Source organism: Rhopalosiphum padi, chromosome 4 (assembly GCF_020882245.1).
Source record: "Rhopalosiphum padi isolate XX-2018 chromosome 4, ASM2088224v1, whole genome shotgun sequence".
Lineage (NCBI taxonomy): Eukaryota > Metazoa > Arthropoda > Insecta > Hemiptera > Aphididae > Rhopalosiphum > Rhopalosiphum padi.
The window spans coordinates 20,714,656-20,732,375 of NC_083600.1; the positions used below are offsets into that span (position 1 = coordinate 20,714,656).

Sequence of the window (17,720 nt, forward strand, 5' to 3'; positions counted from 1 at the left end):
TCGAAGTTTGTAAATAGAATCCGAGTTCTATTTATAATTACTACAGCGTGTTTAAAAATACCTATGTGATGCAAGTTCAAAGTACAACCAAAGTCCAAAGTACAGACTACAGATACGATACGAATCTTTCGTACTTTATTTCGACCGGTTGGGCACACTGCATTTTCAAGATCGCTTTATCTCCTAGATCATACACTACATTTTAAATTTTAATCTTCACCTATTCCGTATTCGGCATTGAATCTTGAATCGTTCATCGACCATCGTTCAAAAATTATTTTTTATTTTTTTTTATTTCTACCAAGCATAACTAAATAATATTATATTCTATCTAGTATTTAGGTGTCATGTATTCTGGTATTCGTGCAACTACCAACTTCTATAGTTATTGTTGTTATTCATTTTAGAAATGAAGAGGATTAGCCTAATCCGATTAAGTAAATAAGTACTATGGTCTGTGAAGTGTGAATTGCTATCTAAGCCATAAGGAATAATTATTAAGGATTAGGTATAGGGCCAAATAAGAAGATTCACACATTTTGATGGTCGGTACTGAAGACTGATAACGATATGGAATTATTGTGGAATACTATGCGATATGATATGATATCGTTCACATGACATCGCGACATAAACAACGAAAAAACACTGATTAGTGATTACTGACAAATCACTTTAGTTTAGACAGTACTTAGTAGCAAATACTATATAACGATATCGTATAATATAGTTATAGTATTTGCACAGAATAGATACGACGTACATTCATAATAACGTTTTATCTATTCTGTGATAATCGTGAATTTTAAATTTTAATAGTTAAAAACTTAAAATATATCAATTTTAAAGATTTAAAATGTTTGTATAATTTTAGATCAATAATAAATTTTCACCTTAATATGGAGTCTTCTTATGATATTAATGGATCAAACAAGAATAATAATATTCGTGTAAATACATTTGTTCATGATGTAAGTAGCTTTACTATATCGTGTATTTAAATCATAATAAATTTTAATCATAATTTTATAGCATCCAATATTAAAATCATTTATTGCCGGTTCTACATCTGGATTATTCTCTACAGTTGTATTTCAACCATTTGATGTTATAAAAACAGTCTTACAAGACCCTAGAAAGTAACTGAATTATTAAGAAAATACATGATTACATTATAATCTAACTAACATTGTATATATTAGTGATAAAAAATTAGGAATAATTAATGCCACAAAATCAGTTTGGCAGCAACAATCTTTTTATGGATTTTGGAGAGGACTGTCTCCAGTAAGTACCTACCTATTTATATTTTATATTTTATTAAATGAATCTATATTTTACTTTATTTATTTTGTTATATTTATAAAAATCCTCTACAGATATTAACCATAACATTTTTTTATTCTTAAATGATTTTGGTTAATTAATTGTACCATAGTACCAAAGTAATAATTTTCCATCAAAAACAAATCGATTCTTTCATTAAATACATTTTGATGAATAAATTAGGTATTTTATTACTTAATAAATAATGATTTGATCTAAAATAAATCAATATTAAAATTGTATTATTTGACAGATATTTTTTTTTTTAAATAAACCCTGAGTTCAACAAGTATATAGCGGTTAAAACTTTAAAAGTTAAACCATAACGCCAAAATGAGTCTATAGTTATGTTGATAACTTTTTTTTACGTCTATCATAATAATGTTTTTTTTTCCAGTATAAATTTTTTGTTAAATAGTCACAGCCTAATAATTTTTAAATTAAATTTGTTTATCTGTTGGTCAGTAATTTTTATTAATTTATTTAGAAAATATATAATATATAATGAAACATAATTTATTTCAGTACATATTTTGTTTTACGATTATTGGCATAGCTTTAGAATGGTAGTGGTTGTATCCCCCCCCATTCATTTTTTTTTGTCAACTTTCAGAAAACAACCTATTAAGTATTAGGTATTTTAGTTGTTATTAAGTCATTACTTTTGATTATTAATAATAATAATAAGTTATTATTGCTTATAAATTATTGACTCATAAGCTATAATGCCCCTTATTTGTGTCTTTGTATTTCCAAAATCCATTTAAATATATTATTATTTATAACATATATCCCTTCTCCAGGGATGTACGCAGAAAAAAGTTTTGAGGGGTGTTTTTGAAAATCAAACAAATCAGCTATAGAAAAGTAGAACTTTTTTTTTAATAAACATACAACTAACCTAACAAAAATTGTTTATGAAAACTAGCTATACCTACTTACGTACAAAACCTACTTTTTTAAGTATAAACATTGATATAAAGAAAAAATTACAATACTAAATCTAATTTTCGCGAAGTTTTAGCCACTATATTAAGAATATCTTCACAGTTAACACCTATGTGGCTATGTCTATGTACATTTAACCAGTGGCGTAATTGTGGGGTGGCAAGAGGGGGCACTTGCCCCCCCTAAAAATTTTTTGAAAACTAAAGGTATATATTTTAACCGGGGGGGAGGGGTGTCAGGGTTTTGATAATAATAAATATATTACATTCATTATACATTGCCCCCCCCTAGATTTTTTCCCAGTTACGCCACTGCATTTTACAATATTAATTCATCTAATCTTTTGTCGCCAGTTTGTTACGTAAATACGTACCCACGTTAATACACAAAAGGTATAATTTTATTTTATTTTTAAATCCTGTTTAAGTATTTTTATTTTTATTCAAATTATATTAATTATTTTAATTTGTTAATATTAAATTTTTATTTTGCTTTAACCGGTTTTTCACAAATACAATGCGTTAACACTTTAACGTGCTAGGTAAACTGAGTCCCGAGTAATAACATTTTTCGAAAGAATAATTTATAAATAACGACGATGTACCTACTTAAAAATAAAAAGTCGATACATTCAATGAGTACTGTATAGTGACTAGTTACCAATTAATGATTATCGATTATCGATTTGTTTACTTAAATACATTCAAATAAATACATATATAAAAATACGTAACAAAGAAGTAATTAAAATGAAAAAAATAACAATAGAACATTTTTTTTTTGGGACAAGAAATTTTGAAATATGAAAATAAAAATATTTCAAGATTTGAATTCGTTAAGAACATATAATATAAATTTTACCATGTATATAATGTCATAATAACAATAAATAGTAATAAATAAAAAAAAAAAATTTACTTGAATTTTTATATTACATATTTAATTAATTGTGATTTTTATGTACAACCTTGTGAATAATATTAGATATTAAAAGCAAAAAAGCACATTTTTAACATAACAGATAGTACTAAGCCTGTAAAAGTGAGAAAGAAAATGTGCTGTTTTGGGAACTAAACCTATTATAACCAGGGACTCAGTTTACCACAAAAACGATATTTCGGACTCAATTTACCTAGCCCCTGTAATATCATACCTGTCGATCAAAGTATAATAATAATTATGACAATTAACATTAAAATAGAATAAGTAAATAACCATACAAAAACCAAATATTTCGGGGGGTGTTTGAACACCCAAAACACCCCCCTGTAACGTCCCCAGGGATATACTCCCTGCCCCTCTCCCCCCATTGAAAATTATTGGGCACACCCCTGGTCATAAAGCTACCTAGTTGATAAGATAAGATAATCGTAACATATTGATAATTGAGATTTCTATGTAAAATGTAAATATTTCCATTTGTATAACATACAATACAGAGCTAGCCTAAGATAGAGCCGAAGCTTGAGTTAATGTTTTATAAAGAAGAATTAGAATTTTATTAATGCGAGGTCTTAAATGTCATACGCATAAGTACGAAGTCCAGGGTGGGCCCTGCTTTAGGTCGACTTTGATGCAATAAGATTTAATATATTTATCATAGTTGGATTTTGGACGTTAATAATTTCTTGTTTGTACTTGACTTATAGTTTTATACTTTTATATGTACTTTTAAAACTAAATTTGTATCACAAGTGTTTTTTAGAAAGCCCGTCCCATGTGGTCATATACGGGCTAAATAACTCATTTAAATTCACGTTAGCTAGTCTAATTACTAGTTAGATCTCATATTCTCACCAATTATGCATATTTCCTAGTCCCCAATAGCGAGAAAGAAAGAGGGTGAAAAACGGAAACGCCAATTATGTTGTACATCAAATGTATCACCAATCAACTTGCGTAAAATATATCGTTTTATTACTTTTTATTCTATATTTCCGTTTATATTTTATAGTTATAACTTATATCTATGACCAAAAAAGTTGTTGAATATTAAAAAATTTTAATATTCAAGCTTTTGAAGTAAATTTTATTTAATTTGATGAAGAATAGAAAATCTATTTAGTCGTCTGGTTAATGGGTTTAGGTGAAACGTATTTATTTTTGTTACCCATTTTCTTTTTTTTTATTATAAATAAACAAATTTAATTTCACTCGTATATGATGATCTGCACGTATAATATTCTATATTTCATGTCATCGAACGAACAGATTTATTTCAATCTAAATACATTTAATGATATTAAATTTCTTAAATAAAAATGTTTCCATTATTTAAAATTATAATCATACTCGTACTCACACATTTCAAATAAACTACAGAAATTTATGTTTTAGGGTTTTTTTTCGTAGTAAATACATAATATAGAACTTTAAAATGAAAAGGAAGAAATTAGGTAACCAATAAACTATACAGTAACTAGTAAGTGTCGATTGTACCCCGTTATTGAGTAAGAAAGCTATTGTAATATATAACTATATAAGTATGCTAAATTTGAATTCAATGATAAATTACTGCTTTATATGAATAACGATTTTGAGTATAAACGTCCAGTCAACCATGATTCCCCTAAAAAATAACCCCAAATATTTAGTCCCAGAAAAAAACTCTTCCAAAATATATTTTTGGAAAAAATAACTATATTAAAAATGATATCTAGGTAGATATCCTAACACACATATTTACGAGATTTTAACGTCATCGTCAGTCTCTGTGTGATTTAAAAACTCAATTTTTTAAGTCATAATAAATTTGAATTACAATATCAATAAAAATCTGTTAAAAAAAGTTATAATATACAATATTATTAATATTTCATAATCATTTCCTTAAATTGGAGTATAATATTTTTTAGATTCTAAACGGAGTATGTATGTTTTTTTTTTGTGTCGGATGTCATCACGTTCTGGAATAGTAATAGTGCTTTGATTATTAACTTCAGCCCCTCTATGAAAAGGAAATTGAATTTAGTTTGTACTTTAGGGGGTCAAAAGTAAAAAAATTAATAAAAGTAATTTTTAAAAGCGTCAGGAAAAACCCTATAAAAATAATTGAAAATGGGAATTTTTACACATAGGTAACCAGTTTTTAACAAAATCGATATTTTTATTTTATTGTTACTCAAAAACGAATCATTGTAAATACATACTTGAAATTTTCACCAAAGTTTTATGTAAGTGCTATTTAGAATTACATTTTCAAAATATTTTGACTTTTTAAGCTATTTATTAGACAATTAAAATTTTTTTTTTAAAAGCCTTTAAAAAAAAATTGGCAATCCAAAAATTGTTTAAAATGTAATACAAGGTTTATTATAGGTTTTACTTATCGTAGTAAAAAAATCAATAATTTTTGTTTATATGCATTTAAAGTTCAAATGTTTACAAAATATGTCAAAATCGCGAAAATTGCAATGAATTTTGAAGTTGAAAATTCATAACATTTTTTGTGATTTATACCTTAGGTTAAAAAACTCAACACAAGGTTCTCCATAACTTTTTCTTCAAATAACTGTAAAATAAAATTCTAGCGTCAATATAGAAAAAATTTTATGAGCATATGAAATTTAATTTTTTACGAAATCGCTTAAAATAACAATATATTACAATTTAAATATAGGTAATAATTATTTTATATACTTTGAATTGCTAAATTTTTATATTTTTAGTCTCTTGTACGCAATATTCCAGGAATTGCAATTCATATATCACTTACACAGTTAATATATTCATACTTAACACAAAACAATCAAACTTCTATGGTGAAGTCTGGGATAGCTGGATTTAGTGCACGATGTATTACTGTTTCTATACTAATGCCTTTCACTGTTTTAAAAACTAGAGTAGAAGTAAGTAAGTAAATACACTCGTATACCCATTCAATTTTAATTAACTTTTTACAACTTAGGAAATTATTTTAAAACAATAACTTTCTATTTTCAGAGTGGTCAATATCATTACACAACTTTAGCCCGTGGCATATCTGATATTCTTAGGTTGGAGTGTTGGAAAGTATTATATCGCGGATGGACACCAACAATTTTACGAGATGCTCCATTTTCTGCATTATATTTTATGATTTTTATAAAATTAAAAAATATAAAATTATTAGAAGGCAAGTATTATAAAACTAAAATTAAATGTAGTGAGAAGTTTGTTTTAATTTGTTGTAAATTTAAAAATTTTTATAATAACTATTTTTTATTCTACGATTAACAATGACCCAGAAGACTGGGTACTATACTATTGTTGTTACATACTTATATGTCATCCACTTTAGCACAAGTAATCTATATGGAACAAAAGTATCAAAGACTGGCTCAACAACTAGTTTTATTAAATATAAAAAAATCTGAACCATAAATTCTTCAAGTGTTATTGAAAAAAGTTCTGCTTGCTCTGCTTTATTGCAGATTTCTGACTTGTGTAGGTAACTTTGTCATTGAGTAGGTCATTGTAATAGATCATAGATGTGTTAAATTTAAATTCAAATATTCAATGGTAAATAATTATAAACAAATAACAATTGTAAGTAAAAAATGAGTCTTAGCTGCTATTTATAAAAAAAAATATTTATATTATTATAATAGTTTTTTTTTATTTAATAGTATGACACAAGGATGAACTTGTGATAATTCTTGAAAAATTTAATGTACATATAATATAGGATATAATTAGTTATTATAATATTGTTATTGGACATTTTAACTCGTAGTTTATAAATTATAAGTCAATATCAACATACTATGAATATAAGATAAAAGTATGGCCAAAGCAACTTAATATTAATTAAATATTTTAAAATTTTCATTGTAAATTAAAATTTTTAATACATAAAATAGTGAAAAGTTTCAAGTCTACAGTTAAAACTTTTTAATTACAACAAAATAATTGTTAGAGGAAAATATTGTACTGTTTGTTTAAATAAATAAGTTTGTTAACATTTTAACTCTAATACATATAAAAATAAATTGCGCTGTAAATTATAACTGTAACTTATTGTAAGCTCAACTTTAATGGAAGGTTGTGTTAAAATTGAAAATGTTATGAATTTTAACAAAAAATAATATATACATTTTTGTGATTTTGACAGAATTTTTAAGTATAGAATGTCAAATGCTTATAAAAAAAATTAGGCTCATGTATTGTAATTTTCAATTGATACTAAAAAAAACTTATGATTTGCTTTGAATACTTAAAAATTAAATTTTTAATCATTTTTATCAAAAACAAATTTAGCCCTCCCGTATACATACAATTCTAAAATACTGAACATGCTAATTTATTGGGCTACTATTTGAACACTATTTTTCACTTTCATGAAAAAATAATTAAAAATCAAAAATTAATATAAAAGATAAATAATTAATCAAATATTGTTTTGTACTGTTCAATTAGAATTAGATAACAAACAACCATTTTATATTTTTGGATGTGGCCTTCTAGCTGGAGGATTAGCATCATTTATTACTCAACCATTTGATGTAATAAAAACTAGTCAGCAACTATCAAAAGAAAAACTTCCTTTGATTGATGCTATTATTATAATTAAACGAGTAGGTATACACTATTATTGTAATTCATTATTATTGATTTACACAATTTATTTATTTTCAGAAATATGGAATAGCTGGTTATTTTAAAGGGCTGTCTCTTCGAATTTTAAGACGATCCTTAATGGCTGCAATAACTTGGACTATATACGAACAATTATCTTAAATGATTAATAATCTAGATTTAGATATTTATAATTTAAGTAATAATGTGTCTTTTATGTTTAACAAATGTTACAATTCTTTAAAATAGGTAGCTGTTAAATTATGATGTATGAACCTGAATAAGAAAGTAACCAAATAAGGATTAGAAATTTTAATAATATTTTTAATTATTAAATACTAATTAGACTGAAATATTTTAGCAGTATATCAAACATGTTTAGGGTTACACATTAGGGTAACATTTTTATTGAAGTTCTCTAGTCATCCTAACAGTAAATTTTTTTTAATTGTATGCATTAATTTTGTTAGTACATATTTTATATAGCTGTAGTTATGAGGTTTTAGTTTTGTAAATCATTTGTGAACATAAAAGTGTTAAATTATAATTCAATATCAATATATTTTGATCAATTTTGCTAAAGATTGGTTAAATACTTAAAAAATGATTTATTCTTATTTAATTTATAAAAGAAACTTTTTAACCTAGTATTTATATAATTAATCATTTTCAATACAGTGTAATCATAAATTTTATTCATTTTAGAATGAATATCATACTTAATACATTTTATGTTCCATCAGGTACTAGTACAGTTAAGTTATTCGGCTAACAGCGCTGAACTTTTTTTTTGAAGTGAAGTCTAAAATTTTTGTTCCAACCACCCACCCAATTTATATTATGATTAACCCATTTAAGGAGTGAAGTAATTGCTATTTGCTTCACATAACATGAATTCGACGCCACTATATCTATAGCTGTTGTGTGTTGCCTTTATTAATTTGTCATGAGTGTAGTATCGTCACTGATAGTTTTATGCAGTTGATTGTATTTGTATATTTGTATTACAAAGAAGTGAATTACATAGACAATAAATTCAAGAATACTTATACTTACATTATTAAGTAGGTATTTGTGATTGTGATAATGTATTTACAAATTAATTAAAAATTATAATACTATATAGTAAATAGCAATATAATTATCAATCAAGGGTTCATGACATATGGTCACCGTCATTGGTCGGGTTGTCTGGATTCATCACATGTTTTTTTTATCAATTGTTGTTATCACTTCAGTTTTCAAAATAATTAAACGAATAATCCACAAAAAGGCTGGTTAACATTAGACTTAAACGACCTTTTTGAATTTTCTTCTGACAAATCCGAATAATAGGTCAATTTGTTTATTAGATTTTAGAAATGTTTTCCAGACATATTACTGCAGCTGTTGGTATTTCAAGTTTTTGCCTTGGAATATGGATAGATAGAAAATATAGGGAATTAAATGCATCGCATAGAATACCAGGATTTAAAATATTTGATGCAGTGTATGCCGATGGCATTGTGGCCAATAATCAAGAACTAATCATTAATAATGAACAGCGAATATCTCAGGTAAAATGTACATACTTCAATAAATTTAATTATAATTTGTACTACCTATTTACCATCAAATTTATAAGTTATATTTATTTTTTATTTTAAGTTTCATTACCTAAGCATATTTTGTTTATACTTATGTATATATTTTAAGATTATGAAGTATGGATTTCCAAGTTTGGATAATGTACGTTCATATAAGAATTTTGTTCTTTCTTATGATCAAAGGAATCGTATACCCCATTGGGTTCTAGAACATCTTACACCAGAAAGTGTAGAGTATAATCCTAATGTAGATAGAGCATCATGTGACTTTTATGAAGATAAATCATTTCATGAGTTTTATCGGTTATTTTTATCTTAATATTACCATATAAAATAAAGTATTGATTTAAAAATTATATATTTTAGAGCTACAAATAAAGATTATAAAAATAGTGGTTTTGATCGCGGACATTTAGCTGCAGCAGGAAATCACAAATCAAGTCAAGAATTGATAAAACAAACATTTGTTTTATCAAATATTGCTCCACAAGTTGGTAAAGGATTCAATCGAGATGCTTGGAATAATTTAGAAAAATATGTTAGGAAAAAAGCAAAACATAATAAAAATGTTTATATTTGTTCTGGTCCACTTTTTTTGCCTAAGTAAGATATTATATAATTTTAATTTTAAATGAATCATAATAATCTATTCGTGAATAAGTATTAGGTATAAACCAGTAGTGTAGCCATGGTGGTGGAGGGGGCAGAGTGGAGGCTCCCCCATTGGCTGTATCAACTTAATATAAAAATGAACTGTTATTGTTAATTGTTAATTATATTTTTTTAGTATATTGGGTTTAGCTCCCTTCATTTGAAAATCTTGGCTATGCCACTGGTATACACTAATTGAAACAAAAATATTTTTAGAAAAGGTGGTGATGGAAAATTATGGATCAAATATCAAGTAATTGGAGATAATCATGTTGCTGTTCCTACACATTTTTATAAAATTATTGTTACTGAAAGTACAGAGTCTAAATTTTATTTAGAATGTTATTTAATGCCAAATCAAGTGATTCCAGACGATATACCATTAAAAGACTTTCAAGTAATTTATATTACTAAATTCAATTTTATGTTTAAAAATAACTAATAAGTAAGGTAGAGGATCTGTAGCATTTGCATAGTTATAAAAATAAAAAAATACGTAAGCATTTCATGCTTTCACAAAGCTAATTTTGAAATTTTATGTTGCATATAAATGTATATTTTGAGTCCTTTTTGTTTTTAGGGCATATTTTACACTTTTATGTGCAATTTAATACATTTTTAAACATATTTAAATCAATTTCACAAAATCCACACTGATGTCTTTATTTCAAACAATGCAGTCAATATGTTTGGATAAACATTTATTTATTTTTAATTTTTGTCTTTTTTCTAGAAGTGCTTGAAGATTGCTGATAATATAATTTATAGATTTCTATAATATTAATTTTCTGTAATTAATTTTATTAATACATAAATAGTTAATCATTTAAATTTTACACCATAACATATCACCACCATTATATAGTGTTTAGGTTGTCAATCTAAAATATATTTAAATTAATGGTTTTAACTTATTTTAAATACAATTTATTTTATTAATACTTTTAAATTGAATTGCAAAAAAGAGTATTTTAAGTGCATATTATAGGGTTTCAACTGTTTCAAGTACTAAAGTGCTTGCATGTTTAGTGCTTTTTTAGAGCTTCAAGTCCTCTACCATACTAATTAGTAATAAGTTAAAAGCATTATTGAGTAGTACTTGTTATGTAATATTCTAATATAATCACATTTTGAATTAATTTTATGGTAACTTTTTTAATTTAATTTTAATAAATAATAATCCAAGTTAATTATTTAAAAGTAGACAATTAAGGATGCCACGACTTTTAAACAAATTGATAATTTTTTGGTTTTTGGTATTACCTCAAGAGTAAGTATGATAATCAAAATCTAATTGTTCTATCATATATTTAGTGTAAAAACATAGATTTTTAAAATTTTTATTGAGAAAAAAACTCATTTTTTTCCAGCCATAACTTTCTATGTAAAAAATGACGTGACTCAAATAAATTTATTTCGATTAGGCGACCAAAATCTATAAATAGGCTTCAACTATTTTGAGTATATCATGTAATTTAGTAATTAGTTAACTGTAATGAATGTGTTTAATTGAAATTCAATGATAAATCATTGCATAAAATAAACAATTTAGAGTATATATTGTGTCAGCATCTGATTCTATCTTTCAATGTTCTTTACACAGAAAATAAAAACTAAAACTAAGATTCTTGATTTCATAGCAGTTTTATAATTTATTTATATTTATTAAAAATGATTAACAATTAATCTACTCTGCAGTGTATTTATTTATTTATTAGGATAGTAATATTAGTAAATAAGATTTTTTCGTGAGATGAAGAAATTTGAGGGATGGATGTGAGTTAGAACAAAAGGTTATCCATTAATAACAAATAATATTAGAATATTAGATTAAAAAAAAAATCTATTCATTTATTTTTATGTCTATAACCAGTAAACCATATTGCAATAAGTAATTTTGAATTATGTATATTATTAATTGCAATTTATGTCTATTAATGAACGTATTATGAGTTATAAATCATAACTTTTTTGTTTAATATTTTTTAGATGCCTTTGGAAGTAATAGAACGTGCATCGGGACTACAATTTTTCAAGAGATTGACTCTTGATAAATTTATACAACTTAATTAATAATTAGAGTTGGCATAACTTAGTATTCAACACATATACAATTATGTGGAATGAATATATTAATTGTGTGAATCATAATAAAAGTATATTTTTACCATACACCTCTGTCTTCTACTAAATAAAATGTCTTTGCTTATTGTGATCTTCAATAAATTTACACCTAGTCACCAAGTATATAAAACAAATGTTTTTGTTGTTTATTGGTGGTTATATTTATTTTAAATTTATATAATATAAATATATATTTATACTTTCATTATATCTAGATGGCCTGGTAGGAAAACTAGCTAATAGCAAATTATACCTACTCATTCTAACGTTTAGAGTTGAATATTTATAATATATATAAAACTTTATTTGAAAAAAAATCAAATGAGCTGCTCACTTAGTGAGTTGATCATGAATTAAGATATATAAATAAAATTATCTTAAATAGTGCCTGTGATACACAAATGGATTTTCGCAGGAAAAATTCCAATAATTATTCCAATATGGCGTTACCATTAAAATAGATAATAACTAGGTAATTCGTATTTATCGCATACATATTTATCTAATGATATTTGTTTATAAATTCAATGTTATAATAAATACATCTTGTAGGTTTAATAAAAATAAATTGTTATAATAATATCTGTAAATGCTTGAGAGCAAATACGTAGAGCGTTGAAATATGCAATAAATACAAATTATACATTACCTACCTAATTTAAAACTTTCGACTGTCTTCAAATTGTCAATTTTGAAGATATCAAAAAACTGTGAAGATCAAAGTTGCTCAAAAAAAAATAGAGCAATCCAAATCCAGTGTCAAAAATGGTGGTTCCTATTTAAGACATTTTTATTTTACTGTGCATTATCAAGTACATTAATTCATATGTATTTATATGTCCTGTACCCTGTAAAAAAAACCCAAATCAAATTAAAGGTCATGCGTTCGAAATATTTCCTGTTACCTTATATATATTAAATAAAAACAGTGTTAAAATTTGTTAAAGTTCAGTCTATAATCTATAAACTATAATATGACTTGACAAGACTGACAACTACTATACGGTCTACAACAGGGGTCGGGAACCTTTTCGTAGGAAAGAGCCATTTTTTCAAAAAATTACAAAACTATGATATCCAGGGAGCCGCACAGGTTTGAACAACCTTTTTTTTTAATTGTGGTGTATAAATTATTACTTTATTAGTACATATTATATTAGAATAAAGATAGTAGGTATTATTATTTCATAGAGAAAATGGTAGGCAATAAAAACATAATAATACGTCTTAAATTTAGAAAATGAAGAAAAACTTTATTTATCACTATAATAGCGCAGGTATAATATAATTTATATTTTACGGATTTCGATTGATAATTATCCTTTAAGAGCCGCAGGTTCCCGACCCCTGGTCAACGAGAATCGAGAGACAAATAATAAAATTATAGATAGTATAATAAAAATTAAAAACAATTGCTTGGTAGTGTAAAAACTAATCATTTGAAACTATTAATATCAAATTTAATAATCTGTTGGTTATAATACAACTCAGTGTCGGCCTGGTATATAAAAGGCCTCGGCCGCAATTTTCCTCTGGGGCCTCAATATTTTTTTCTTCATTTACTATGAACAAGGTTATTTATATAGGATAGTGGACATTATTTTTAAATCAAGTAGTACTAAATGAGTAATTCATATAATATTTTAGATGACTTAGCTTTAGTATTAATAATTATTAATTTGCATTTTCTGTACCTCGATATATTTTTCAATCGCCATTACTCACTAGTTTTAAAGGTGATAAATAGGGCTAGGAATTAGGATTTATATAGGTTTGTATGTTTTTTTCATTGAGTCCAAATTGATTGATTGTCAAATATTATGTACGAATTGGCTTACTCTAACAATTTTTTTTGTATATTTTGAACATAATGTATATAATTGCATGTATTTACATTTTTGAGAATTTTGTTAATTTTAAATGGTATTTATTTAATGAACGTCTATAATTATTGGGTTATTTGTCAAATTATCGTAAATATACTACCTATCTAAACTAAAATGAACTTAGTACTAAATAAGAATAAGGGATTCAGAACATTTCTAAAAGTTTGTCGCAATATAAGCAATGAATATGAAAAGGATGAAAAATATGTTAATATTACTTTAAATCTGGGACAAATTGTGTCGTTTAAATACGCTCGGTCGCTTGTACGGGGGCTCGGGATATTTTAAGTTCCACTAATCGACTAATCATTAACTAAAAAAAAAATTCGGGGCCTCGGCCGCGTTCGCGGCTACACCTACACGCCACACGGCTCTATAGCCAGGCGGACCGCGGAGGTCCGACACTGGTGTATTGCAGACACAAACACGATTATGTGTCAATGTGTTCTGCTGTAGGCCTGTAAACATATTGTATACAAATTAAAATCGAAAATAATACGATAATAAGAACAAAAAAAGAAATGCGTTGATTATCCGAGCTCTCTAATAACACAGGTTATTAATAGCACGAATTAAAATATATATTAATTAATAATAATTTTGATTTGAATTATGATTTGAACATAGAAAAGCTAAAAAAATTATATGGGGGTTCCACAAAAGTCAAAACATTCAAGCTCCTGCAAAGGTTCCGCGAGTAAAAGGTTGGAAACACTGTACTACAGTACCTACTGGCTACTGTGTATAAAAAAAACAAATTACACCAGTGAAAGTGATTAGTATGAAAAAATTATTTAAGTATGTTTACTATATTTGTTTTTTAATTTTTATTAGAAACCACTAAATCAGCGTATAAAGTCAGACCTGCAGTTTCCGACTTTTAATTTTCAACACTAAACACCGACTTATTGTCAAAACTTCTTTGTTTGTTTTGGTTTTTAAGTTTCAACACAGATTAATCGTAGCTGTTACGAGTCGTGACAATGGGAGACAAGCTAGTAGTAGCGGAGCCAGCAGATAAGACTGGACCGCAACAGGTACAGAGAATTTGGAAAATTATTGTAGTAGGTAACATGAGCACTGGTAAGACTTCTATCATTGAACGGTACTGTGATGGGAATTTCATCGAAAACCATGGATCTACAACAGGTGAGTTAAACGTGTACGTTTGCAGTGATAGTGCTGAACTTTAAAATGTTTGTACAACAATTGTCCCAGACAATTTTTTTTGACGAGAGAGTGTATTTATGTGTATATGTATTTATTAATGTAGGTACTACGTATACTGATCATATAGATCAGTGCTTTTCAATCGTTTTAACAATGTGGCATACTTCATCTACAACACAATGTTAGTGGCACACCAATCCATATGATATATGAAGCATATTTTATATATAATATGTACACTATTTACAGTCTACTCAGAGGGTTAATCATTGTGAAATAAATTAATATAACCATGACTAAATATAAGTAATTTAGTCATGAATATAACAATGAAACGGTGTATTAACAGAAATATTTATTTTATATGCATTATTGTTGTACTATGAAATAAAAAAAACAGATCAATGAGATATGTGTGGTTGTGATTGCTACGAATCTTTGATCGCAGTGATACAAAGTGGAGAATGGTAGTAAATTTGTTATTACTTTTCTAGATAAATCAAATAGATGATAGATTAAATGGATATAATAGATTTTATTCTGTTATTTATCCAAATTTCTTTGTTAAACCTCTCGTTTATGTTGTTATAACATTAACTGTTAAATATACATATATAAATATCATATTTTAATTTCAGTGTTTGAATTTTATTTTTAATAGGTATAGATTTTAAAAAGAAAACAATCAATTATGAAAACAAAACCATTGTTTTAAACATTTGGTAAGCATTGTATTATTTGTAAATTTTTGATATTTTGTGTAAGAGTTGATAATTACTAGACAATTGGAATTCTTTCAACATATTTAAAGCTTACATATTTATTGAATTAAGTTACAGGTAGAAAGGGTGTCTATAATAGGTCTTTAAGGTCTGAGTTTGTGAGCCTATCCATTGAATAACAACTAAAACTTAAAAGAATTGTGTATTTTTGTTTAAAATATTACTTATTGTTTATTGTTTAATCATATAACTTGATGTTGATATAATTGTAATGATATATTTTTTTTTATTCTTAGGGATACTGCTGGAACTGAAAAATATCAATCTTTAATTAAATTATATTACAGAGGAGCAATGGGATTATTTATTGTATACGATGTTACAAATTTGAATTCATTAAACAACTTGGACACATGGATGAAAAATATTGATGATGTTAGTATTTAATATTTCATATTAACAATATTTAATAATATTTGGTTTACATTTTTGTGAGTATAAATTTATGTTTTTATAAAAAATAAGTATTAACTAAAATCAAATGTATACTTTCTATTTTTATTTAGTGTTATAATAATATATAAATGTAATTTAAGGTTTTTGTAAATAATGTTATTCATGCCATATGTTATTGTAACCTTTATATTTATTACTCGGTTTATTTTTAATATTTAATAAGTACTGTTATTGAATGATATACTATATACTGTATGATACTATCAGTAAATTAGCATTGTTTGAACTGTGTTTAGGAGATTTTTAGTAAAAAAATCTTATTATATTATGACATCATATTTTTTATTATATACCAAAACAATAAACTTAAGTTAATTTATTGTTTATTATTGCGTTGATGATAAATGTATTCACGTACGATGGTTGGTATTATTTATGTGGTGTATCACATTAAACTAATAACAATAGTTCTATGATAAATTATACAAATTAGGTATCATATTAAAAATTTGTTTTAAGTTTTAAATATTTTTGCTTTTATTTTCAGTTTGCTCCTTCAAATGCGGTAAGAATTTTGATTGGTAACAAATGTGATCTGGAATCAGACAGAAAGATATCAACTGAAGAAGGAAAACTGGTAATAATAATGAGTTGTGACTTATGATTAATAAAAACAAAAATTAATTTCAATATCTTAAATCCAAATTATTATGCATTAATTGAAAATCACTGTTTGAATTTTGATTTAGAATTATTTCTAAACTAATGTAATGTTTGGATATTTTTGTAGGTAGCTAAACACTTCGGAATTCCTTTTTTTGAACTATCATCAAAAAACAATATAAATGTAGATGATTCGTTTTTGAAAATGATTTCTATGATAAACGAGATGGAATATAAAATTACAATTAAAAATGTAATTTAAATGAGTACCTATTTTATATTTTTTCTTTATATTGAGTTATATTTATATATATATATATGTGTGTAATAATGTTTAAAATAATAATAGTTTTATTTTCTTCAAATGGATAATAATATTATGTACATTGATTATTATTTTATAGGATTTTGTGATTTTAGAAGATCAACTAATGCTTTGTGATAATAAAAACCCATCAAAATCAAAATGTAACTGTTGATTTGAGAAGTAATTATAAAGAAACCATGATAACATTTAATATTTTTAATATTTTTATAGTGACGTTTACTTAAGTTTTACTCATTAGTTGTTAATATTTTATATATCTAAATAAATAAATATTTTATAGTTATGCGTTATTTAATACTTACTC

The 17,720-nt window shown here is 25.5% G+C and overlaps 3 protein-coding genes across 4 annotated transcripts; all 3 read left to right on the forward strand.

The window, feature by feature from the left end:
• Positions 1–242: 242 nt before the first annotated feature.
• LOC132930605 (mitochondrial glycine transporter B-like) lies at positions 243–8,437 on the forward strand. 2 transcript variants are annotated; one of them, XM_060996559.1, is made up of 8 exons: positions 243–545; positions 875–971; positions 1,033–1,139; positions 1,203–1,287; positions 5,943–6,122; positions 6,217–6,388; positions 7,672–7,829; positions 7,891–8,437. In XM_060996559.1, the coding sequence occupies exons 2-8, from the start codon at positions 900–902 to the stop codon at positions 7,990–7,992; spliced, it is 876 nt and encodes a 291-aa protein (XP_060852542.1). In that variant the 5' UTR covers positions 243–545; positions 875–899; the 3' UTR covers positions 7,993–8,437. The 2 variants fall into 2 exon arrangements, with proteins under 2 accessions (XP_060852542.1, XP_060852540.1); XM_060996557.1 differs by having other exon boundaries at positions 244–971.
• A 616-nt stretch (positions 8,438–9,053) lies between these two features.
• LOC132930604 (endonuclease G, mitochondrial-like) lies at positions 9,054–12,239 on the forward strand. Its single transcript, XM_060996556.1, has 5 exons — positions 9,054–9,386; positions 9,526–9,719; positions 9,783–10,019; positions 10,284–10,464; positions 12,057–12,239. Exons 1-5 carry the CDS (start codon positions 9,192–9,194, stop codon positions 12,138–12,140), a joined length of 891 nt encoding a protein of 296 aa, XP_060852539.1. The 5' UTR covers positions 9,054–9,191; the 3' UTR covers positions 12,141–12,239.
• A 2,588-nt stretch (positions 12,240–14,827) lies between these two features.
• Positions 14,828–17,695, forward strand: LOC132928317 (ras-related protein Rab-13-like). Its single transcript, XM_060992901.1, has 6 exons — positions 14,828–15,226; positions 15,909–15,969; positions 16,266–16,404; positions 16,973–17,062; positions 17,216–17,341; positions 17,493–17,695. Exons 1-6 carry the CDS (start codon positions 15,061–15,063, stop codon positions 17,565–17,567), a joined length of 657 nt encoding a protein of 218 aa, XP_060848884.1. The 5' UTR covers positions 14,828–15,060; the 3' UTR covers positions 17,568–17,695.
• The last annotated feature ends 25 nt before the right edge of the window (positions 17,696–17,720 follow it).